Genomic DNA, 23,753 nt, shown 5'->3' with positions numbered 1-23,753 from the left:
CCCCGCTTATCGCCACCCTAAATGAGAGTTCTCTTTAAAAGTTATTGAAAACTTAAACTGGTTTTATCAGGGCCAAAATAATAGGGTACCTACTGATTCTGGAAGGTTGCCAATATTACTTAACAATCAATAACAAAATTTAAAGATCAATATTTTGAATAACCCCGTATCGTGAGTTTATAAGTGATGTGATACAGGGTTCATACAAACCTGGAAAACCTGGAAAAATCAGCCTAAGTTTTGGAGGATCGTAACTCTGTTTCTACTAGAGATACGGGGATGTCCTTTGAGTATGTTATAGTCCTATTTGTCCCCATCCAACCATATTAAAAACTTAGGGTTGCGTCAAACAGGGGCCGAGTAGTTAAGCAAAATGTTCATAAACATGTCATAGGAATAGCGTCACACCCAACTTTGGAGGCTCGTAACTCTGTTTCTACTAGAGATACGGGGATGTCCTTTGAGGATGTTATAGTCCAATTTGTCCCCCATCCAACCATACTAAGAACTTAGGGTTGCGTCAAACAGGGGCCGAGTAGTTAAGCAAAATGTTCATAAACATGTCATAGGAATAGCGTCACACCCAACTTTGGAGGCTCGTAACTCTGTTTCTACTAGAGATACGGGGATGTCCTTTGAGGATGTTATAGTCCTATTTGTCCCCATCCAACCATATTAAAAACTTAGGGTTGCGTCAAACAGGGGCCGAGTAGTTAAGCAAAATGTTCATAAACATGTCATAGGAATAGCGTCACACCCAACTTTGGAGGCTCGTAACTCTGTTTCTACTAGAGATACGGGGATGTCCTTTGAGGATGTTATAGTCCAATTTGTCCCCCATCCAACCATACTAAGAACTTAGGGCTACGACAAACAGGGGCCGAGTAATTTAGCAAAACGTGCACCAACATACCCCCTCCATAGGAATAGCATTAGACCCAACTTTGGAGGCTCGTAACTCTGGTTCTACTAGAGATACGGGGATGTCCTTTGAGGATGTTATAGTCCAATTTGTCCCCCATCCAACAATACTAAGAACTTAGGGCTACGACAAACAAGGGCCGAGTAATTAAGCAAAACGTGAACAAAAAACCCCCTCCATAGGAATAGCATTAGACCCAACTTTGGAGGCTCGTAACTCTGGTTCTACTAGAGATACGGGGATGTCCTTTGAGGATGTTATAGTCCAATTTGTCCCCCATCCAACCATACTAAGAACTTAGGGCTACGACAAACAGGGGCCAAGTAATTAAGCAAAACGTAAACAAACAACCCCCTCCATAGGAATAACATTACACTAAACTTTGGAGGCTCGTAACTCTGGAAAACGGAGGGAAGTATGTGGGGGGAAAAAACCTGGAAATCTCAGGGAAATTTGTTTTTCAAAAGTTGTATGAACCCTGTGATATGTTGGCCATCCATAAGATTGTCACTGGTAACTTAGAAACTGGAGCTTGTCACGAGGTAGTCTCTAGCGTATCTTATAAACGTAGGCTTATATTAAAGGAAATTTGGAGGAAGTAACTTTTAATTAACTTTAAAAGCATTTTATTAACATTTTTAATTTTCAAGTAATTACATAATTCGTTAGTCTACGCGGATTTTGGCGGTCAATTGTCGCTGTTGTTATTAAAATGTCTTTGATGTTCGTTGAAAACGTCATCGTCGTCCAAAAGGTCAACTTGAATGTATCCGGCGGCCGATTCTTTCGAGTCCGAAATGCTGCTTAATTTTCGGCTGATCGTCTTGACCAGTTTCTGGTGGCGATTCATGAAGGCGTTGGCCGTCTCGCTGGACACCAAGCCCTTTAGAACTTGTTTATTAACTGTCAACCAATAGAATCAAATTAGCACGGGTCTAGTTTTATATAATTATTGTTAGGCAAAAACTGTTCTTACTGGGCGAAGATGGTGGTCCCGTGGTGGCATTGTCAAGTACTAGAGTTCTGGGCCAGCGTCTCTTCATCCTCAAGCAAATCCAAATGACGAAGAAGGCGAAGAAAGCCAGAAAGAGTGATCCCGCGATACCCACGACCATAATCCAGTAAGTCAAGTCCAAACATTGACCCCCGTTGACCCCCGGTACCAGCATCGTCGTCTCCTTGACCTTGGCGTCCTTCGAGTTGATAAACAGGGCCTCGCTACGTTGAGATATTTTACCCTCCGAGTCGAAACAGACCACCTACCAAGATAGTTAATTAATTATAACTAATTGTAATTAATATTAGTATTAACGATTAAGTAATTACATCAACTGAATGTAAGGAATTAGGCCATAGCGCTAAAGAGGCCAAATGCGTGAAGGTGTACAAGTGACCGGTCACTTCCATGGATTGGTCCAAAACTCGCCAGGCAACTTCGTATTTCCGGCAGCTTTTCTTGGCCGGGGGCCACGCGATCAACGCCTCGATACCCGAACTTTGACTGCCAAAGAAAAAGGTTAAACAAAGGTCAAAGTTAAACCGTGGGAAACTAGCCATAATAGAGTAATGGCGCCTTTATGCCTTTGACTATGTTACCCTCTATGGTAATTTAACGCGGAGTGCTACTACTATATCGAAGAATGAATTAATTTCTTTGAAATAAATGCGAATAATAAATGCGATTTTAATTAACGTTTATTTCAAATAAATTAACAGGTAACCAAAGAAATTTAATTGGTTGATTAAAATAAATAACAACGAGTGATAATGAATGAATGAATGAAGCTCTTAGGCGATTAAGTAGCTATTAATTAAGTTACTAATTACTAAGGTAATTAGGGCGAAATATATTAACCTGGCCTTTTCCATGCTGACTAGTCGAGGCGTCCAACTGGGACTTAGAACGTATTGGTGATTGAAGTTGGTGGTTGGGGTCGCGCCGCTTGAACTTGCATCCCGTTGTAAAGAATTGTCCGTGGTGGTGACCACTTCATGAGTGACGTAACCCTCGGCTTCGACGCCGGAAGCGGAGACGGCGATGATTTTGAATTGGGTAGAACTGTTCCATAGGGACTCGCGCAACTCGGTCTTCAAATCGGAAGTCTGGAATTAAATTAATCGTAATTAAACGCGTTCATTAATTAATTTGAGGCCGTTACAATTTTAATTAGGTAGTAATTACCTGTTTGACTTCGACCCAAGAGTGGTCACTCCTTTTCTGTCGACTCAGGATATAAACCAGGGATCCGTTTTGACAATTGCCGCATTTGGGTTCGGTCCACTCGGCTTCTAAGACGGGCTCGGGTTCCTCTCCTTGGGTCACCCGGAATGAATTGGGGATGGGAACCGTGTTCGGACTTCTTTGAAAGTTCCCGCCGGGACTGCCGTGTTGTTGGTAATCACAAGCCGTGACGCAACCCGGGAACTATGACAATTAAATAAATTAGATTAATTAATCTCATTAATTAGTTTTAACGGCGATTAAAAGTGTTAAGTACGTACGCAAATATCTTGAACTCCACACATGGGGCTCCATACTCTGTATTCGACCAATAACATCTCGCAAACGTGCCAACACTAAATATTAAACAAATTAAATTGTTTAGATACTAATTAGGTTAATAGATAAATTAATTTATAATTAATTACCATATTGCAATTAGGGGTTTGATAACACCACTCATCTCCCAAGTCTTTCGATTTACGGAACTGAAATTAAATGAAAAAATAGTTTTTAAATAAGAGTGAATATCCCCTCGAAAAATTACAAGTTTATAAAATCTACTATCAAAACATAGTAATAGAGAAAATAAAATAAGAAGTTGTTGCATCTTACGGTATCCAAACAAACAGCCCGGCAATTGGCAATTTTAGCGCGGTCCTTTTCCTGGTAAACGGCCGGTGGTCGTACGTAACCATTGGCTAGTCCAGCCGCCTTGACCACGGCCACAACCCCGAGCAAAATCATCGCGATCCCTTGAAAGTTCAGCATCTCTCTCCCTTTGGTATGGTATAGTCCCGTCAGCTCACACGTTTTACGTCAAGTACTCCTGGTTGAAAGTTGCCAGCAGATTGTTGGTGGGCTAGTAGTGAACGGGGGTCTTTTATAGTAGTCCCCTCGGACAGTTTCCGAGTCTAGTTTCCTCTCGGGGGCTGCTGAACAGTGGTAATGGTACAGCCCCTTCAATATCCGGACCCCAACCGTAGCTTCAAAGTTGCTATTCCGTCCGTCCCATTTTGACGACACCTTTTGTTAACTCGTGGCCCCGACAAATCTTCACGGTGGTTCATCTCACCCGAAAGGTGCGTTGAAAAGAGAGTTAAGAGCGGAGAGGTACCTCTACAGGTTAATCGGAGTTAAAGGAGAAGTAGTTCTTGGGGGTCTTACGTCGTGGGATGAACCCCGCGGAGATGCCCCCCGCATTCTTTTCTATGAGGGAGGGGCTGGAAACTATCCCAATTGAAAAATACGGAAAATGAATGTTTTTCAGGCGGGGAAGTTGGAAGTGTCCAACCTCTCGATGATTTCCTATGAAAAAATGTAGCTATTGCTGCGGTGACAATGACAATGTGTCCGCGATTTTTCGATCGGTTAGGCCTACATTTCAAAGTTTTGGGGGTTGGTTTATTTTTAGAGAGAGCGTATTTATGTCGCCAAATAGAATAATTTTAAAGACTTATCCAAGGTCAGTTGACACTGTTTTCTATATGAAATCCATAAATAGGTACGGGCTAAATTTTAGAGTCAAGACACTTTGCCTTTTTAAAAACACCTTGAAATTTTGACGGGACCACCCCCCTAGAATTTCAGTAAGATAGATTGGTGGCCATTAAGGGTCCTTAGGGGTGGTCAGTATGCCATTATTTTTGGGGTGGCCGAAATTTTCGCCCGAGTTGTTTTTAAACTTGGCCAAACTGTTTCTTCCAATTGGAAAGTGGACCCCCTCTTCTCCCTTCTCCTGTCAAACTGAATTTGATTCCCATTGTTGCGAGTTTCCTTTGAGGTTTCTAGCCTCCCGAGGTTAAGGGTCATTCAATTTTATCCTTGATCGGTCACCTTCTTCTATACACCCCTCCGAAACTTCTAGGGTCCCGAAAACTATTGTTAAACGTTTCAAATTCCTTACAATGAGGGCTGTAATCCATTTTGATCTCCTCCGCTACCAACCAATGAAATTGAAGGCAACAAATACCCATAGAAAATAAACGTTTCCCACCTTTATCTCTATTAGTTCCGTCTCAGTGGACAGACACTTTTGTTACTTGTTTGTCGCAAATTCAGACCGTTTTTTGACCCCAAAATGTTTCTCTATAAAATGCTACATTTAAAGAATCTTCTAAAGTAATAATTCATATGAAATTTAGGTGTTTATTCCCTCTAATTACGTATGCACAATCTATCATAGTAACGTATTTTTAGTGTAGATTAATTTTGGTTTTATATTACGGGTGGGCCACTCAGCTTCGATCTCTTCCCTCCATCGATTGAACGAGTCAATCGAGGAACGATCATCAATGAAGAAAGAACTTCCGGTTTGGAAATTCCAACTTCCGCTTCCCGCTCAGGAAGAGATCGTCAAGCTCATCCTCGTGGTTGAGTTTGCCTCGAGTTTGGATGAACAAACACGAGAAGATATACTATAGGAATGATCCCTTGAAGTATGATCTTAATTTTCCTATATCTCTTGAAAGCCTTTGAAATCTAGCTACCACTTAGGCTTTAGCAAGATACTGAAACTCTTCTCTGATATACAAGAAATAATTTCCAATTTTAATCAATATTTTAGACTGACACGACGTAACCTATTAGATAGTAATTTATTTCTGAAAAATATTAGGAAATTTATTAATATTTACGATAATTAATGCAGAAAAAGCATTACAATTCGTTCGATATTCTATCAACTTAGTTCCTAGTTTTAACGATAGATGGCGACAGTGGTACCGTTGGCTAGAGGGCCGCCCCCCCCCACATTCTAGCTCTTTAAATTCCAAGATGTTTAGTGCCTAGTTTCAACGATAGATGGCGACAGTGGTACCGTTGTCAAGAGGGCCGGCCCGCCCACACGCAGATTCTTCCGGCTCTTTAAATTCCAAGATGGCTGCCTACAGCTGGGTAATGTCGGTATGGTCCTACTCGCTTTTGTAATTATAATTAAAGTTAATTTAAACGAGTTTTACGCGAATTTGACGCCATTATTCGCAAGTTGGGACTCTAACCTCGCCGTTTTCAGTAAGTTTTTAAATATAAATCCAGTCATTTGGTCTTAGCCTAACTCCGATTTAAGTCAACGCGATCGAAATTCGGACTTGATTAACTTTAATTTGATGACTAATTAAGTAACTAACCACGTGTTAGGGTGAACTATATAAATTTCGATAAGCCTAAACGTCTACTAACACCAATTGCATCTTGATTCTAAAAAAACACTTAAGTGAATAGGCAAGAACATTGCTCGAAACATACTTTGATTGTGAAAAGTACCTTATTGCCATTAACATTAAAGTTAATTGGCAAAGTTTAAGCGTTAATTAAGTGACTTTTTAAGAACTATTAAACGCGAGCGACTTATTTCTGTAAAATAATAAGTTTTTCGCGTAAAAATGTCGGATTACGATCGCGGAAAACGTCGTAAAAAACGCAGTAATTATAACAGTGGTGGCAACCAAGGTGGTTCCTCGCGCGACCGGGGTGATAATCACAACCATGACGCTGAATTTTCCTCGGGAACTATGGTCATCTTAGCTAAACCCCAACCTCACCACGATTCAAACGCGACTGCTAACATCCAAAGTCAAACTCATTCCCAACCTACCAACTCCGCGTTGAGTGACCCTGGTAGCGACTTAAAACTGTCCACCATCCTCGGTAAAAGTGGTGGCCCGGGAACCACCAAATACGAACACGCGTCCAATCTAAGTACTTCCCCACTCGGTACCGCCTCTAATATTGTCACCAGAACGGGTCACAACAGTGGCGGTGAAGCGTCTTCAATGGCCAGTTTGAAAACGGGTGCCCCGATTTACCAATTACAACAGAAATCGACGTCAGCCCCCGACGCGAATGTTTTAACTTTGGAACAGAAGTTAGCGCCGTCTTCCCCGGAAATGTTAGCCCCCTTGAAACTTATCGACGAGGCCTTGCAATGGTGCGATAACGCCATGGAATTCCTGCAAGATCAAAATGATTTCTACGTTGTCGGTGTCCTGGGTTTGCAAAGCAGCGGCAAATCCACGGTCCTGTCCTTACTGTCCGGCAGTAATCGACAGGTTTTCAAAGCCCAAAGCGAGGAATTAACGGAATTGGGGGCTCATTGCACGAACGGCGTCGATATCTACATTACGAACGAACGCGTCATTCTATTGGACACGCAACCGGCCTTGAGCGCCAGCGTCATGGACCGCATCATCCAATACGAGAAGAAGAGTCTGAGCGGACCCGAGTACACCTCGACCGAGAACGCCCTCCAAATGCAATCCTTGCAGATCGCCTCGTTCTTGATGGCCGTCTGTCATACCATCATTTTGGTCCAGGATTACTTCGTCGACGCCAATTTGTTGCGATTCGTCCAAGCGGCGGAAATGTTGAAACCGGCCACGCCCAATAACTTGCACGAGATGACCAGTTCCGTCGAGGACATCTTCGAGTATTACCCGCATTTGGTTTTCGCCCAGAATAAATGCCAACAGTTTGACTTCGCCCCCGATGTCCTGGACCAAATGGACAAGACGCTCGGGGTCATCTTCGCCAAATCCAAACTGAAGTTCCAAGGCTTCGTGACGCAACAGGAGTGCAAACGCAAGAACGAGACGGCGGCCAAAGATAAAGTTAATTTGTTTCTGCTTCCGGATAAAAATTCTGACGCGGTCGAGGGAATTTGGCCCGAGTTCAAAGGTCATCAGGGTTATAAGGAACTGGCCCAGAGTTTCGCCCAAAAGGTCTTGGCCATGCCCCCGACCTTGTTAACGCGGACCACCTTGTCGGAGAAGAATTGGTTTCATTACGCCGCCAAAATATGGGAAGCCGTCAAAAAATCCAATTTGTTTTTGGAATATAATCGCTTACTCCCATGAATATTAATTAATTGTACAACTAGTCTCTAACTTTGTTTTTGTTTTTAATCGAGTAATAATTACATTTTATTAAAATGATATTACGAGATTAATCGGCTTTGGCTTTGGGCCATTTTTCGACATCAATATTACACAGCTAATCCCGCTGATCGCTTTCAAGGACGTTGATTGCTAGCGATTACGTCACGTATTTCTAACTAGGCCTATATGACGCGGACATTAAGCTTACCTATCCCTACACGCTACTTCAGTCATGGTTCGTACAAAACCTGGAAAACTCCGGGGGAAAGAAATCGTTGAAAAAAAAACTCGTGGAAATTAATTTTATAATTTTTTAATAAAATTCAAGGAAATTCAGGGAAATTTGTAAGGTTTGAGTAAGTTTGAAGTTGAAAGAAAAAAACCTGGAAAACTCGGGGTAATTTTTGGTTTTTTCAAAAAGTTGTATGAACCCTGTACTTTCATATATATTTCTCGCGTCAAACAAACGTGATCTGTTTTCAAATTATTACAAAATAACTTAAGATTAAACCGCAGCCAGCCTTTATTAGCGCTCTCAAGTTAAGTTGGTACGACTTTAAATGTCTCCCTCCGTCTATAGTGGGTCTTTAATCCATCATTTAAAGTACAACTGCGAGTCTGCGACTCTGCGAGCCGCCCGAACCACTTTGGTTTGGTTTGGTTTGGGGTTTCCCCTTTTAAAGCATTGACCCCCAGCGCCTTGCCCCTTTCAAAAAGAGGTTAACCCTTTAGCCCCCCTCCCTCCCCTTGACGTGGTGGTAATTTAATCCGTGTCTTTATTGAATTTGAAAGGCTATAGAAATTGCAGGTGCATTTTAAACTTCACACACCGCGCGTAAGGTACTTTCTTTAGAAGTGAATTATTCACGGACTCGAAGTGTGTAGCAGTAATGGCAAGTAACGGGGGTTTACCTATGGGGTTATAGTACGGGCTGTCACTACTCGATAAAAATCAAGAAGTTATTTGGCGCTAGTGTTGTAGGAGATCCCCTTTTAAATATCTATCAAGAGAGAAAGAGAGAGAGCGGAGAGAGAGAGAGAGAGAAAGAGAGAGAGAGGGGAGGCCCAACTTTGAAACAAGTTACAAAGGGGAAACAAACTTTATTCTAGCTCTGATCTGTTAGCGTCGAGGTAGTGATTTTTTTACACGCTCCTCAATCCGATTTCCAGCGTTAACTTTAATTTAATCACGATTAATTTAAAATCTCGCTAAAGTTTTGTCGTTAACCGTGTCGTATTTAAGTAATTAATTTCATAATGAAGAGATCTTTCGCGGACAGAGCGCAAATAGTCGCGGTTCGATTGCTAGAGATTGCCTATTTGTTGCTGAAACATTTGGTAGTGTTTTTGACACCGCGGCAATTGCAACGCGAGAAGGACGTGAAAGGTCAAGTGGTCTTAGTGACCGGGGCCGGGTCGGGTTTGGGTCGTTTGTTGGCCATCGAATTGGCCAGGAGGAACGCCATCCTGGTCCTCTGCGACGTCAACGAGGACGGTAATCGTGAAACGCAAAAGATGATTAAGCAAGAAGCCGGACAAGCTCACGCTTATTATTGCGACGTTTCTAATAGGTAATTACTATAGTCTCTTAATTTTATTCAAATATTGTCGGAGTAATTACGTGAGGGAACGTATCTGAGATATTGGTTTTCTCGGCCTTGGAATTAGGAAATTTTAAACGGGGTTTTAAACCAGTTAGAGGATTTAAAAAAGTCAGGGAGTTTTAACAAAATCAGCTCGGAATTTAAATCTAGTAGCTCTTTAATTAAACTCAATTAAATCTGTGGGGAAATTGAAATAACTCCTCGTGTCTGTAGGGAGTCGGTTTACGAAACGGCTAAAAGGGTCAAGGAAGAAGTTGGCGCGGTTAATATCCTGGTCAACAACGCGGGTATCCTGGTGGGCGAGGACTTCCTGGACATCCCCGACGCCAAAATCCAAAAGACGTTCGAAGTGAACGCCTTGGGGCCCATGTGGACTTGCAAGGCCTTCCTGCCGGACATGATGGAAAGTAACCGCGGTCACGTGGTCAACATCGCCAGCATGGGCGCCCTGATTGGCTTCCCCAAGTTAACGGATTACGCCGCCAGCAAACACGCCCTGAAAGGTTTCAACGATTCCTTGAAAGTCGAATTGTACTTGGGCGGTTACACGGGCGTCAAGACCACCCTGGTCTGCCCGACCTTTTTCAACTCGGGACTGTACCAGGGATATAAAAGTGGTCTCTTGACGCCGGAACTGAGCGTCCAGGGCGTCTCCAAGTGCATTATCGCCGCCATTTTGGGTGAAAGGGAGAAAGTGTTGGTGCCCGGCTTCGGGAAGATCTTGACCTTCTTGCAAGAGGTGGTGCCCATTGACGTGGGCATGAGGTTGGTGGCTTTGTTGGGCGGGTACGACGCCGTTAAGAACTTGAAGGCCGGAAGGGCCATCCCCATACCGGACAATAATAACCAGACCAAAGTCGGACAAAACCTAAATTAATAAAGAGTGTGTTTTTCTACTCCAGTTTGTTCGCGATTAAATTTAAATACTTAAACGTGATCATTTACTTTGAATGAAAGTAAAACCATTTAACTTAATTTAATTATTTTTCTTTCTATTTCGACTTTTTTGATTTCGTTTCGCCATTAAATTCAAATACTTAATTTTGTAAAGTACTTTGAATAACAAAGTGAAACCAGACTTAAGTTAATTAAGGATATTTTTCTTGACGCCTTCCTTGATCGTTGTTCAAAGGCGATTAAATTTAAATACTCAATTTTAACTAAGCAATAAATCTCATCGTTTCTTTTGACCAAAACTTCCTCAAAGCTTTTTAATTTGAAGTTGAAGTCTTATTATTTCTTTAGAAACGCCAATTCAGGATTAAGTGGTTTCCATAACTAAATGACAGGTGTTTAACTATTGTCGTTTTGACTATTATGAAGCGCGTTTTCAAGTTGTCAGCCAAAGAATTGAATTTACGACGTGAAACCTTGAAAAAAGGGTTTAAGGCCGGTGGGAAGGATTGGTGAAATTTCTGGCGGCTTTCATAATTATATTGGCTATATTTTTTCCTCTATTATTTGAGAACAGTCATTAAAGGTCTTATTCACTTTAGAAATGGAATCCATTACGCGCCTATTATCTGTTATTGCTCTCTGTCTCTCTCCCTCCCTCTCTCTTTCTCTCTCCCTCCCTATCTCTTTCTCTCAATCTCTCTCTCTTTCTCTCAATCTCTCTCTCTTTCTCTCAATCTCTCTCTCTTTCTCTCAATCTCTCTCTCTCCCTCTCCATCTCTCTCAGAGCTAACAATGATGACAATAGGTAAGAATGATTGATTTGTTATTTGCGGTCCACCATTTTGTCGCGACTCAAGGTAAGTTTAGGCCTAGACTGATTTGCATTGAAGTTATTTTGTCTTTGATAAAATCAAATGTCTATCTATCAATTATTGCAAATTTTAAAACCTATAATTCAAAGTCAACCTTGAAATGTTTTGATAGAGCCACGATTGAACCAACCCGCTATACTTAATTCTATTGTACAGACGTATACTTCAGTATTATCTGCCAAACAAACTGATAAGCAACCTTGAAATCTATCAAATTCAAAGCCTTAGCAATAATAAAGACTCCGAGCTTCTCTCGAGTTAAATGACAGCTTTTGATGCGCCAAAACTCATTCAGACTCAAATAATTTATTCGCCAAAAAAATAAATAAGACAATTATTATTTTCTTTTGAATTTCACCTTGGGACTACTTGATTTTTCTCTCTTTATTTTTTGGAACAATGTTCATCCAGGCTTTCGAGGGGCTGCTCACTCCGTGTACCTTTGATGATTGTACGAAAAGGGTAATACTGCCTACGGGGATATTCTGTTAGTGGTTATCCTTCGTGGTAGATGGTAGGTGTTCGTTCGCTCGCTCGCATTGTGTCATTAGTGAATTAGCGTTTCCCTTCGCTCGTCTTTTGACGAAAGGCGATTTATTTTGGTTCCCATGGTCGAGGAAAATTGGTGTTTTCCTAAGAAAGTAATTGTGCCGGCGGCCATTCTATTATAGCACCCATCAAAACGAATTCTAGTTACGAGAGTTATTTTCGAGGGGCATTTAGAAATGACGTCACGCTGTTTTCCGTCCTCCCCCCCCCCATCCCCAAATGCCGTTTCAGCGGGACGTTATTTATAAACCGTCCCTTATAAGTTGAACTTCATTCTCCCGAAAGAAATTGAACTTTAATATTTATATTCCGAGCCCTAATTATTATTAGACTGCAGCTCCTTACGGACTTTCAATTCTTAAATAGTTTCAAAGGTTCGTCCATTTAAAATCTATTTTACGCAAGTCTATGGTTCGCTTTTGGTAGTTGTAGTAGTAGTAAGCGGGAAAATGGAGGAAATTCCGCTATATTTATCCGTCGACGGTTTTCCGCCCCAGCTTCAACTGCGGACCTTTTTAAAAGTTCTTTATCCGTCGACCTATCTAGATCACGAAAGTTTTTTTCAAAAAAAAAAACCCTCCCCCGTCCCATTCAAAGATCACGTATTTAGTATAATTTCCCGTTTGCGGTTTTTTGAACCCGGAAAATTCGGCCCAATTTTTTGCTTTTTATATATATAAAAAAAATCGAATTGAATAGGCGGTAGGGGACACACTCGGACCAAAGCAACTTCGGACATTTCCTACAGAAAATGAACTGAATTGATCTTTATCGCGTTAAATTAATTTCATAATAAGATACGCACGTGCTTCCATTGTCATTTTTCCACGTGCTATTTGGCGCCCTGTCTTATTCCCCGTTACATACCCCACGCGCTATTTCGCGCCATATTAAAAAAGGCGGGCTCCGTCTGGCGCGCCACTATCACGCGCTGTTTCGCGCCAAAAAAGAACTGATCTCCGTCTCGCGCGCCAGGATCACGCGCTGGCACTTCCTTTCATCTCCCCCTAGACTTAAAGGCCTACAAAGGCAGACAACTGCCATTACGCTTGTTCAAAAGTTTCTCGTCTTTATTTCTAGGTTTCTAGCGTATATTTTAACCAATTTCACTCGGTTATGGTCAGTTTTAATAAAGTAAAATGTAAGTGGGGTTGGCGCGTGAGTTGAATATTGAAAAGGACGCGTCGCGTCTTGCAACCTAAACTTTAAAAGAGGGAACCGGTGGTAATCTTTAATTAACTTTAAACGTACTAGCGCCCTCTATAACGCTAACTGCCAAATTAATTAAGCTTTAGTTAGATTAACTAAGTTAATCGCGTCTCAAAGTAATAGTAATAAGAGACATAATTTAATTTTAAGTTATATTTAAATATATTAATTTTAATTATAAATTGAATATATTAATTTTAATTATAAATTGAATATATTAATTTTAATTATAAATTGAATATATTAATTTTAATTATAAATTGAATATATTAATTTTAATTATAAATTGAATATATTAATTTTAATTATAAATTGAATATATTAATTTTAATTATAAATTGAATATATTAATTTTAATTATAAATTGAATATATTAATTTTAATTATAAATTGAATATATTAATTTTAATTATAAATTGAATATATTAATTTTAATTATAAATTGAATATATTTAATTTTAAGGTGGCAGCACTTGAGTTGGAATTTTGCGACGTCATTTGAAATTAAAATACTCAACATTTTCCTGGTGAAATTTGGCACCCCCCCCCCTCTTAGAACCGAATACCAACTTTATAAATTATATATATTGTTTCTAAGCGAGATGTCCATTATCTAGAAAAAAACTTGATAACTTAATATCTAAAATTGAAATTTTGAAAAGACCTTGAATTTATTATATAGTTTTTAACCACTTAATCAATTCCAAAATGATTCGGTATCAAATTTCATAGACACTTTGATGCATTTTGAACCGTTTTTGACGAGTCGGAGAAATTTAATTTATTTATATATTCAAACCAGTGTCAATTACACTTTAAAAAAATAATTTAATATTCTTGGTACTATGATCGTGTTAATCAAATTCAGGGAAATTAATTTAGGATGGCGGAAATTGTACCAAATATAATTCAATGGCTTTTCCACTCCTAGATATATTATTCTCTATGATGATATTATAGAAAAATAACATTAGATGTCAATGTTCTGTAGGAAAACAGCATTTCGAAGGACATTTGGTTAATGCCAGTCCTGTTTTGTAATCCCTTTGAACAATAGGCACTTTTGTTTTAGGCTTAACACGCTTTCGCCCCTCCCCCAACCAGAAATAGACAGGTTAAGCTAAACCCAAAATGCAGTTACAAACTCGAAGCCATCTGACCCTAATTTTAGTTTTCTTCAACTTAAGAAGCGATGTCTAATAATTAAGCCGACCCTAAAAAGCGTGTCTATATAAAGCTCCGCTTCCCCTGATTGGTGGCAAAAGCAAGCCCGAAGCGGGCTAGAGAGCCAGAACGGTGGTGCTGGTGGTGGCTTCGATGGAGGAGATTCCAGTCTGTGACCAAAATGCTCTTTTAAAGAGATGCCTGCCAGATGCGCCAATTTATAAAATGATTTTTTCAACTTGACCCTATTTCGTTTTTACGAGGAAATGAGCTCCCTTTTTTTTTCTGACGTCAGAGCTCGAGTCAAGTTTGTTTTACGCTCGAATCCGTTTTCCCAAAAACGGCATCATCCGCGTTAAAGTACGCGTCTCAACTTGGTTCGTACGCTCAAAATACGCGCGCTGGTGAAAGTTACGTGGCAAAATAAAAAATTAAACTTAAATATCATTATTTAAAAAAAAAAAAAGAAAAACCATGATGGAAAAAAGGCGCCAAAACTGATGAACTTCACGCGCGCCACGTTCATTCTCGCGCCAAATTTCACGAGAATTAAAATCGTCGCGCCAAATTTCACGTGCCAAAAAAGTTTTCAATTTTTAGCCTCGAAAGTTTAAAAATGGATAAATATTGCTTCAATATTAACGCGTAAGTTCTGTCAGTATTTTGATTGGCTTTAATTACAAGTGGATTTCTGGAGTTGATAAATATAACCTTGTCGCCAAGAGAGAAGAGTCCCCGCTTTCGGAGTTCCTAAGGAAACGACTCGAGTGCTTGTAAGATTGTTAAGAAACAAATTGATAAAGGATTTGAGTGAAAATTCTGCAAAAAGTCAGCTGAAAATATGATTATTTGCGTCGTGTGGTAGGCTTAGGTTGATATCGTTTCTAGTAGCGCGGTTTTCAGCTGGTGATGAAAATGAATCGGGTCTTCCGCGTTATTTTGGGATTTCTCATCCTATTCTACCGTATTTTGGAAGGATTTATTCTGGTTTTCGTTCCTAAGTCGTTGCGCCCCAAGAAAAATATTTCCGAGGCCATCGTGCTAGTAACCGGAGCGGGTTCGGGCATCGGCCGCTCGCTGGCGCTGCGATTCGCGCGCGCTGGCTGCACCCTAGTCACGTGGGACATCGACGAGCGCGCCAACCTAGAAACGCGCCAACTCATCCTGGATGGTGGTGGCCGGGCCGAGGCTTACGTCTGCGACGTCGGCGACAAGGCCCAGGTCTACGAAACGGCGCGAAAAGTCAAAGCGGAAGTGGGTAGCGTCACCATTTTGATCAACAACGCCGGCGTGGTCCAAGGAAGGAACCTCTTGGAGCTCGAGGACGATGGCATCGAACGCTTGTTCCGCGTCAACACGCTGGCCCATTTCTGGACTTGTAAAATGTTCTTGCCCGACATGATGGCCCGCAACGAGGGTCACGTCGTCAATATCTCCAGTTTGGCCGGACACTTCCCCTTGGAGAAACTGACCGATTATTGCTCGACCAAACACGCCATCGTCGGCTTTTCCGAGGCGCTGACCTTGGAACTCCGTTACGGGGGATACGACGGCGTCCACGTCACCACCATTTGTCCCGGACTGATCAGCACGGGGCTCTTCGAAGGCTTTAACATGGGATTGGTGCCGCCTTTGAAACCGGACCAAGTGGCCGAAGAGGTCATGACCTCGGTCTTGTTAAACGAAAGGATGGTGATCCTACCGCGCTTTTTGAATATACTCTTAGTTAGTCAGGGTATTTTGCCCCGAGAAGCCTTTACCGTTTTGAGCGAAATATTCGGGAGTTCCGAAGCCATGAAGAACTTCAGGGGACGGGGCACTAATCGACTTAAAAGTGGAACGACGAATGGTGTCGCTAAAACGTCGAGTACAAATGGATTTAAGAAAGATTGAAGGCGTTTCTTGTCACCATTTGCTCTTAAATAATTCACGCGATACGTCATTGAATTTTAAAGATAGTTTTTGCATTTGATTAAAAATAATCATCAATGAAGTAAGGTCCGAGTGACCGCGCCTTTTAGAAAAATACGGACAACAGCTCAAAGACCGTCAGCCGCCTCGCGGGCTACGGTCAAGTTTTGATATAATTACGATTACATGTACCGTTTAAATAAAGATTATTTGATTTTAAATAAACGGGAAATCATTCCATTTGGTAAACAGCCAAATATACAGCACGCTTGTGTTTGAAAGACACGCTTCTTAATTGGGGTCACCCCTAAAACACTCCTTTAATGTTCAATGTTCATAACTTGTGTTAGGGGGTGCATCCTTTATGGGACATTCAAAATGGGCTGCTCATGATGATTTCCCATAGAACCATCGACGCATCCCACTCACTGCGTGTACTTTGGTTATATAATTATACCCTAACCTTTTTTGGAACACCCTGTAGGTCTATTAATAAATTGGTACCAAAGTATAATTACACCTATAATATAAGAGACCTTTTTGATCGAAGCTTTCAGCTACGATTAAGCTCGGCTTCCCTAAGGTGCCAAGTTTTTCATCTCAGCGTGTCCAGGGGGGGGGACAACCGGGGGGGGGTAAGAAAAATTAAAATCGAATAAAACCTGATGGAGCGTAAAAAATGTAAGAACTAAAAAAAAATAAACAGGTTTTTGGGGTGTAATGAACGTCTCAGTTTAAAATGACAGCGAGTGAGAAATTACGGCGACAGAAGATGGTACGTTAAATCCCCTTGGATTTAAAAGTAATGGTACAGTTGAATTAAAAGTAGTTGTAAGCTATGACGTGCTTGTTCCGTAGGTTTTACGCGCCATTACACTTGGTGGTTCGACTTAAAACGTAAATTTTTTTTCTTTCCAAGAGCCGAAACATTTTGTAGTTCAATTTATTAGGTTTGTAGACGCGTTTGTCATTTACATTGGAACCGGAAAGTCCATTTCCGTGAGTACGATATTATTGTATTTGAATCGAGGGTGATTTTGGCTTCCAAACGAGACAATCTACGTCCAAATCGGACAAAAACTAACAAAGTTCCGGTTAAAATTGAAATACGTCAAAATTGTTGATGACGAAATTTTCGTAACCGCTAAAATTTATTCATTAAGTTTCTCAATGATTAAATCTATTTAATTTCGAGTTGACATTTGTTTGTCTCGTTTTAAGCTGACCACTCGAGCACGTGGCTTAACTATAAATACGCCTTAATTATTTAATTAGTTAATTTCGAGATGCATCCGTGTGTCGACGTCATTTTGGGCGTCTTAAGAATATTTTACCGCGTTTTGGAGCATTGGTTTTTATTGTGCGTTCCCAAGCATCTTCGTTTTAAGGACATCACCAACGAAGTGGTCTTGATCACGGGCGGTGGCAGCGGCATGGGACGGGCCCTGGCCCAAAATCTGGCCAAATTGGGTGCCAAGGTCGTTGTCTGGGACGTCAATCGAGATGGAAACGAAGAGACGTGTCGACTAATTGAAGCCGCCACCAGCCCCGGGGGAACCACCACCAAGGTCAAAGGTTACGTCGTGGACATCACCAACCGGGAACAAGTTTACGAAGTGGCCAGGAAGGTTAAAAGGGACGTGGGCGAGGTCACCATCTTGGTCAACAACGCCGGAATTGTCTTTGGTAAGCCTAGTTACCTTTAATTACCGAGGTGGTAATTAATTAGGCTAGTAAGTACCGATGAACTAAATTGTAATTGTAGGCAAGAAATTGTTGGACTTGGAGGACTCCGGAATCGAGAAGATCTTCCAGGTGAACACGATCAGCCACTTTTGGACTTGCAAGGCCTTCCTACCGGACATGATGGCCCGCAACCACGGTCACGTGGTCAATATTTCCAGCGTGGCTGGTCACGCTGGATGCGAGCAATTGGTCGACTACTGCGCCACCAAATTTAGCGTCATCGGTTTTGGCGATTCTCTGTCGGCCGAACTGAACAATAACGGGTACGACGGCATCAAAGTGACCACCATTTGTCCGGCTATGGTCAACACGGGACTCTTCGAAGGAACTGACACGGGATTGGTGCCTCCCTTGGAAACGTCAGAGGCGGCCCAGAAGATTACCGAGGCCATACTGACCAATCAGAGCATGTCCATCTTCCCCTGGTATTTGACCTTCGTCGTTATGTTGAAGGCCATTCTTCCTGCCGAGGCTTACGTCGCCTTGTTGGAAGTGTTGGGCAGTAAAGGCGCCATGGCCAATTTCAAGGGGCGACAACCTCAAACTCAGGGAGGGAATCGGTAATGATTGTCCCACCTGTCCTGGGACAGACGCAACGTTGTTAGTCACTTGAAATGACCCGAGAAACTCTATAAGTGACCGCTGTTGAACTTTATCGCCATTTTATTTTTCAATAGGAAGTTTATAATTTATGTTAATTAAGTTTTGGCATATTATCAAAGTTTCGAAATTAAAAAAAACGGGGAAATTAATTAAATTAACCTGTATGAATTTTAAACGAGGTTTATCGCAATTTAAACGTCGTTGACACATTGATGACTTAACGCTGGCGTTTGAATACAAGATGGGAAAGAAAGTAGTACGAGTTGAGAGTCAGTTTGAAGTACTCTCTCGCAATACAGTTTGTGGTCAAAACGGGAAAATGCAATTATTTCTTCACAGGATAAATGTGGTTTATTGGTCTTTAGTACGTTTTAATTAAGTCAAATAACATCGAGTAAATCATAATGTCCTCGTACAGATCGAGGAATCAGACTAGCGAATACTTGTAGTCCATCGAGACAAGGCGAGGCATCGTATCGCGAAATATAAAAATATTTTTTCCCACTTGAAACAAATCGTAATCAGTAAAATATAATTTGCTATCTCTGGAAGTTAACTCGCATTACGTATACCACCATCAAGAGATAAGATAGGCGTTTTTCAACGCCAGTGCCATAAGGAGGCCCTCCTACCCATCCATCCACGATAAGTAATTTTCTAGACGATCCCCGCGTCCAGTTGCGACTACTCGCGACTTATTTTAGTCAAGATTGATTTAAGAACGTATTTAGTTTTATTCGACGACCGCTTAAGTCCGAGAATGGTCAACGCCTTAATGGTGGTCATCGGAGTCTTTCGAATCATTTTTAAATTACTCGAATGTCTCGTCCTCTTGTTCGTACCCAAGAGATTTCGCTTTAAGAACGTCGACAAGGACATCGTTCTAATTACCGGTGGGGGAAGCGGATTGGGTCGTCTGCTAGCTCAACGATTCGCCAAGTTGGGTTCCACCGTCGTCACGTGGGACATTAATAAAGTTGGAAATGACGAAACGGTTAAAATTGTTAAAGGTAATTAAGATTAATTATTTAATTAACGGGATTTAGTTAAACTCGGGTGTACTTTTATTTTGATAGAAAGCGGAGGTAAGATTAGCGGGTACGTCTGTGACGTCACAGACCGTCAGCAAGTCTACGCCTTGGCCGATAAGGTTAAAAAGGAAGTTGGAAAAGTCAGTATTTTGATCAACAACGCTGGATTGGTCGGCGGCAAAAGATTGCTGGATTTACCCGACGAACAAATCGACAAGGTCTTCGGGGTCAACACTTTGGCCCACTTTTGGACGTGCAAGGCTTTCCTCCCGGACATGATGGCCATGGCCAAAGGACACATCGTCAACGTAGCCAGCATGGCCGGTTTTTTCGGCGTGGAGAAACTGACCGAGTACTGCGCTTCCAAACACGCCGTCTTGGGCTTCACCGAGTCCCTGGTGATGGAACTGCGTTACGGCGGTCACCCCAATATCCACGTGACGGCCATCTGTCCCGTGGCCATCGATACCGGCTTCTTTGACGGATTCAAATTCGGACCCATCCCCATGTTGAAACCCGAGTACGTCGTGGACGAAATACTAGCGGCCGTCAGAACCAATCAGAAGATCTTGATGTTACCCAAGTACATCAATATCCTGGTTATGCTGAAGGCCCTGTTCCCCGTGGAATTGGGCTTGGTATTGGCGGACATCCTGGGAGCCGACGAAGCCACCAAGAATTTTCGTGGTCGAATTGGAAACCAAGGAGCGGCAACCGTCGGAGAGAACAAAAGCGGACAGCAACGGAACGGAAGTGGTCAAGCCAAAAGTGCGCCGAAGAAGACGAAGTAGACTTCACGATTATTATAGTTCAAAGACGTTGTACGTCATCGCCGAAATGCCGGAAGACCAACCGTAATTACGAACTATTCAACAACAATTACCTTGATTTAAAGAAATTTCGAAACACAACCAAAATTTTAATGCCGTTTTCCATTGGCCACTTGCGTTAATCCTCCACCATGGAGACATAGATACGTTTAAGGCAATTTTCGTTGTCACTCCAGTGGAAAAATTACTCCCTGGAAATTGCCAATGGAAAACGGCATAAATTATTAAAATATAATACTCGGATTTAAAAATAAGCAGACGTCACGTGGTCGCCATCTTGGACCCCTAAGAATCTTCTAAATTTTCGTCCGTTTCAAATTCCGTTTAAATCAAGTAGGTAATTAAAATCATCTCGAAAAGGAAATTATTTTGATATAATAGATTTTAATAAATTTGATAGACGACCCAAATTAATTTATATCCTAATAAAAAAATTCATAAAGAACGTATTTTTAAACGCCAAAAAACGCTATAAAAGTCTAAAGGTCAAATTGGTGACTCAGGTGGGGGGTCATTTTGTAGTCTCAGTTTAATTCAGGAGAGCGTGAAACACGGTCGACGCGACATTCTTAATACTTTTAGAAGCCACGTCTTGAACAATGATTTTTTTTTTGAACCGCATTTTAAAATGGAGATTCAGATCCATGGATGTCTGCAGACAACTGACCACAAGGTAAAGAACGACTTTAATTAATCATTCATTGTACAGTGTGTAAATTCCAAAAAGGGAGGGTATCCTAATAGTGAGTGGGATGCATAGTTCTATGAGACATATTGAGTCGAAAATTTTGAATGTTCCAGTAAGGGATGCACACAAGTTATCACTCAACATTGCAGGAGGGTTTTATCAATGACCCCCTTAAACTTGCGCGTGTTTTATTGTGTGACATCATAAGGGCGTCTAAGTTTTTAAAATATTTAATAGCGTAATTAAATTTTACTCAACAAATTAATTTAAAATGAAAATTTGAAGGTCATCGCGAAAACTAGTTTTTGATTTTGATTGACAGCGGTTCGCGAAATCAAGGATGATGGGCGAAATGAAGGTTGCGAGAAAAACAAATCAATCAATCAATCAAAAGCTTATTGTAGGCATGGAGAAAGGGGGGAGGAGTCGAATTGAGTAGCGTTTCTCGGTCACTATGCGTAGTAAGTTTCACCCCCAAGTGGGAGAAAACTGTGGGGGATGGAATGGGGAAAGATTCTTGCACACTGTGGTAAAACCACCATGATGCTTCTTTGGCTACATTTATCACGCCCTCTCTCGACCATGTCTCGACTTAACAAATTCAAAATATAGTGGCAGCATGGTTCCAGGCTTCTATCGTATAACTTTGGCTTTTATACACGCAGTATATGCCCATATTCAAATAATTAATACGTGAAATATTACCTAATTCACAAAAGCTTCCCTCCGTTCCTCCGTTGAAATCTACGCGCCACGAAATAGCAGAAGGCAATTAAATTAAACTCGCCACCATGGTGCCACAGACGGCGCCACAGACGGCGCCAGCTAATTAGGTCACGTGTGTTTACCACGATGTGGATGATGCGACCCCCACTATTTCAACCCACCCCGTCCTCCCGTTTTTGTGGGAAATTATATCGCGGATCGGGGCAGAGTTCGGTTCAAGATTTCGACTCCTCCCCCCTTTCTCCATGTTGTAGGTAAACCAGTTTTTACGCGACCCTAAAGACGTTCATGCATCGTTTTTATCCGCTGAAGTACCAAGGTTATCTAAGGGCAACTAACCTTGACCCTGGGCCATTTCTTGACATCCCTACCTTGGACTTAGCGCAACTCAAAAGCTAATCACTAAGTAGCTAAAGGAGTATATTAAGTCGAGAAGGGGGGAATGTAATTATAATAGAATTTAGCAATCTTAACAAGGCGCTAAAGGCGTATATATTTAGTCTAACTGAGATAGAATATACAAGACGCTAAAGATGCCTAAACCGGGCGCTACGTTCTAGCTCGTGAAGTGTCCATCCCCTCGGTCAAGTTTTTTCAAAGAATAGGGGAAAAACTACGCAAAATATTCTTAATTTTGTTTTCTTTGGAAATAAATAAGCATGAAGTAGGAAGTTGCAGTTTTCCCAAATTACTCAATAAAAAATAATTTTCCAACTTTTGTTCTTAAAAATACCCCGTAATCTCGTATTCAACGCAATTTCATTGTTCAATTTGACAATGCATACATAACTTAAGGATCTACTTTCGAATAGTTGAACAGATACCTCCGCCCGCCTTAGAATCTCTATTCTCGCCCCCCCCCCCGCCCACAATTCAAATATAAAACACGTAACTAGGGAATGAAAAAGTGTAACCGTAGCGTGTCGTGACCTGAACTCATTATTATTACCATACATACATCCCACTGCGCCTGCGCCGAGATAATCCACGCGTACCTTCCGTAATCCCCTACACTTTGAAGAACAGCTGATATTAAACCCCCGTTTTAGCCAAATTCTATAATTTTACTCCATTTAAAAAAATATTAAAAAATCGCGTATTAAACTCGCTGGTTAGTTTCAATCTACCTTTGCCGTTATAACGTCGTAAGGTAGAATGTATAACACGTGATCAAAACGTAAGTACATGTAGCCAGCGTTTATTGATTGTAATTGGGCGTTGTATCCTCAAACAACAAAGGTAACATTGAGGAATAGTGCGTGGCTTCAATGTTCCGGGATTTTTTTACCATGTAAATCAGTTTGGTACAATATTATATTTTATTCATTATTTTATGTTAATATTTATTAGTACGTCGTTTAAGTTAAAGGTCATTTTGAAGGACTATTGGTACTCTTAATTATTTCCCCGTAGATTTCAATACAGTCAAATGCGTGGGTCTCATTAGTCTCTAGCCCAAGTTAATGGAATTTTAATATTAGGATAGGTAAAATATACATAAATCAATTGGGAAATTACTACTTTTCATAAACGCGTTTATAATTCGTTTGTCCTTGAATTCTGGTTTCTGTTGCCTAATTCTTTTGATTTCAAACTATCCTATATTAATGTCTCAGATATTATTTTAAATGCTAGGTATAATTTAACTTTTAAATATTCAAATTGCACGTGGTTGGTTTGGTTTGGTATTCGTCAAAAGAGTCGAAGCTCGGCTTTACAAGTTCGGGGTTTTTTTGGGAGAGAGTCAAGATTGTAGATTTTTCTTTCATTATTCGAGTTTATTTGTGGAATTCCTCGATTCTATTTAGAAACGCAGGTGCGTAGCCAATGATTTATCATCGCCTTCCTTCTTCAACCATCTTCTTCTAAGGTGAACTTAAATGCTCGAAACTCAACTCGCAAAGCA

At 41.1% G+C, this 23,753-nt stretch overlaps 6 protein-coding genes and 1 non-coding gene across 10 annotated transcripts; 5 read left to right on the top strand and 2 right to left on the bottom strand.

The window, feature by feature from the left end:
* Nucleotides 1-1,521: 1,521 nt before the first annotated feature.
* Nucleotides 1,522-4,164, bottom strand: LOC149653952 (uncharacterized). Its single transcript, XM_089846933.1, has 8 exons — nucleotides 3,759-4,164; nucleotides 3,572-3,631; nucleotides 3,425-3,499; nucleotides 3,105-3,347; nucleotides 2,778-3,025; nucleotides 2,249-2,423; nucleotides 1,899-2,181; nucleotides 1,522-1,825 (listed from the first exon to the last, which is right to left on the bottom strand). Exons 1-8 carry the CDS (start codon nucleotides 3,912-3,914, stop codon nucleotides 1,611-1,613), a joined length of 1,455 nt encoding a protein of 484 aa, XP_089703059.1. The 5' UTR covers nucleotides 3,915-4,164; the 3' UTR covers nucleotides 1,522-1,610.
* Nucleotides 4,165-5,375: 1,211 nt separating this feature from the next.
* LOC149653951 (small nucleolar RNA U3) lies at nucleotides 5,376-5,591 on the bottom strand. The gene has a single exon (XR_016370830.1). It is a non-coding gene; the product is annotated as a small nucleolar RNA U3 (small nucleolar RNA).
* A 279-nt stretch (nucleotides 5,592-5,870) lies between these two features.
* Nucleotides 5,871-8,122, top strand: LOC149653950 (nonsense-mediated mRNA decay factor SMG9). Its single transcript, XM_089846931.1, has one exon. The coding sequence runs from the start codon at nucleotides 6,527-6,529 to the stop codon at nucleotides 7,994-7,996; it is 1,470 nt and encodes a 489-aa protein (XP_089703057.1). The 5' UTR covers nucleotides 5,871-6,526; the 3' UTR covers nucleotides 7,997-8,122.
* A 108-nt stretch (nucleotides 8,123-8,230) lies between these two features.
* On the top strand, nucleotides 8,231-10,817 carry LOC149653949 (short-chain dehydrogenase/reductase family 16C member 6-like). Its single transcript, XM_089846932.1, has 2 exons — nucleotides 8,231-9,588; nucleotides 9,835-10,817. The coding sequence occupies exons 1-2, from the start codon at nucleotides 9,275-9,277 to the stop codon at nucleotides 10,496-10,498; spliced, it is 978 nt and encodes a 325-aa protein (XP_089703058.1). The 5' UTR covers nucleotides 8,231-9,274; the 3' UTR covers nucleotides 10,499-10,817.
* A 2,762-nt stretch (nucleotides 10,818-13,579) lies between these two features.
* Nucleotides 13,580-16,448, top strand: LOC149653948 (retinol dehydrogenase 10-B-like). The gene has a single exon (XM_089846926.1). It carries the CDS (start codon nucleotides 15,222-15,224, stop codon nucleotides 16,203-16,205), a length of 984 nt encoding a protein of 327 aa, XP_089703052.1. The 5' UTR covers nucleotides 13,580-15,221; the 3' UTR covers nucleotides 16,206-16,448.
* A 410-nt stretch (nucleotides 16,449-16,858) lies between these two features.
* LOC149653947 (estradiol 17-beta-dehydrogenase 11-like) lies at nucleotides 16,859-18,533 on the top strand. Of its 4 annotated transcripts, none has more exons than XM_089846930.1 (3): nucleotides 16,859-16,998; nucleotides 17,082-17,909; nucleotides 17,989-18,533. In XM_089846930.1, the coding sequence occupies exons 2-3, from the start codon at nucleotides 17,510-17,512 to the stop codon at nucleotides 18,531-18,533; spliced, it is 945 nt and encodes a 314-aa protein (XP_089703056.1). In that variant the 5' UTR covers nucleotides 16,859-16,998; nucleotides 17,082-17,509. The 4 variants fall into 4 exon arrangements, with proteins under 4 accessions (XP_089703056.1, XP_089703055.1, XP_089703054.1 ...); XM_089846929.1 differs by having other exon boundaries at nucleotides 16,859-17,025; XM_089846928.1 differs by having other exon boundaries at nucleotides 16,859-17,222; nucleotides 17,499-17,909.
* A 799-nt stretch (nucleotides 18,534-19,332) lies between these two features.
* Nucleotides 19,333-23,382, top strand: LOC149653946 (epidermal retinol dehydrogenase 2-like). The gene is made up of 2 exons (XM_089846924.1): nucleotides 19,333-19,582; nucleotides 19,649-23,382. Exons 1-2 carry the CDS (start codon nucleotides 19,333-19,335, stop codon nucleotides 20,392-20,394), a joined length of 996 nt encoding a protein of 331 aa, XP_089703050.1. The 3' UTR covers nucleotides 20,395-23,382.
* Nucleotides 23,383-23,753: the final 371 nt, after the last annotated feature.

Source organism: Phalangium opilio, unplaced genomic scaffold (genome assembly GCF_054372755.1).
Source record: "Phalangium opilio isolate 3A_F unplaced genomic scaffold, DU_Popi_V2 ptg000081l_1, whole genome shotgun sequence".
NCBI lineage: Eukaryota > Metazoa > Arthropoda > Arachnida > Opiliones > Phalangiidae > Phalangium > Phalangium opilio.
Note: the sequence above shows the minus strand (reverse complement) of the source record. Positions and strands in the feature narration are given on the sequence as shown.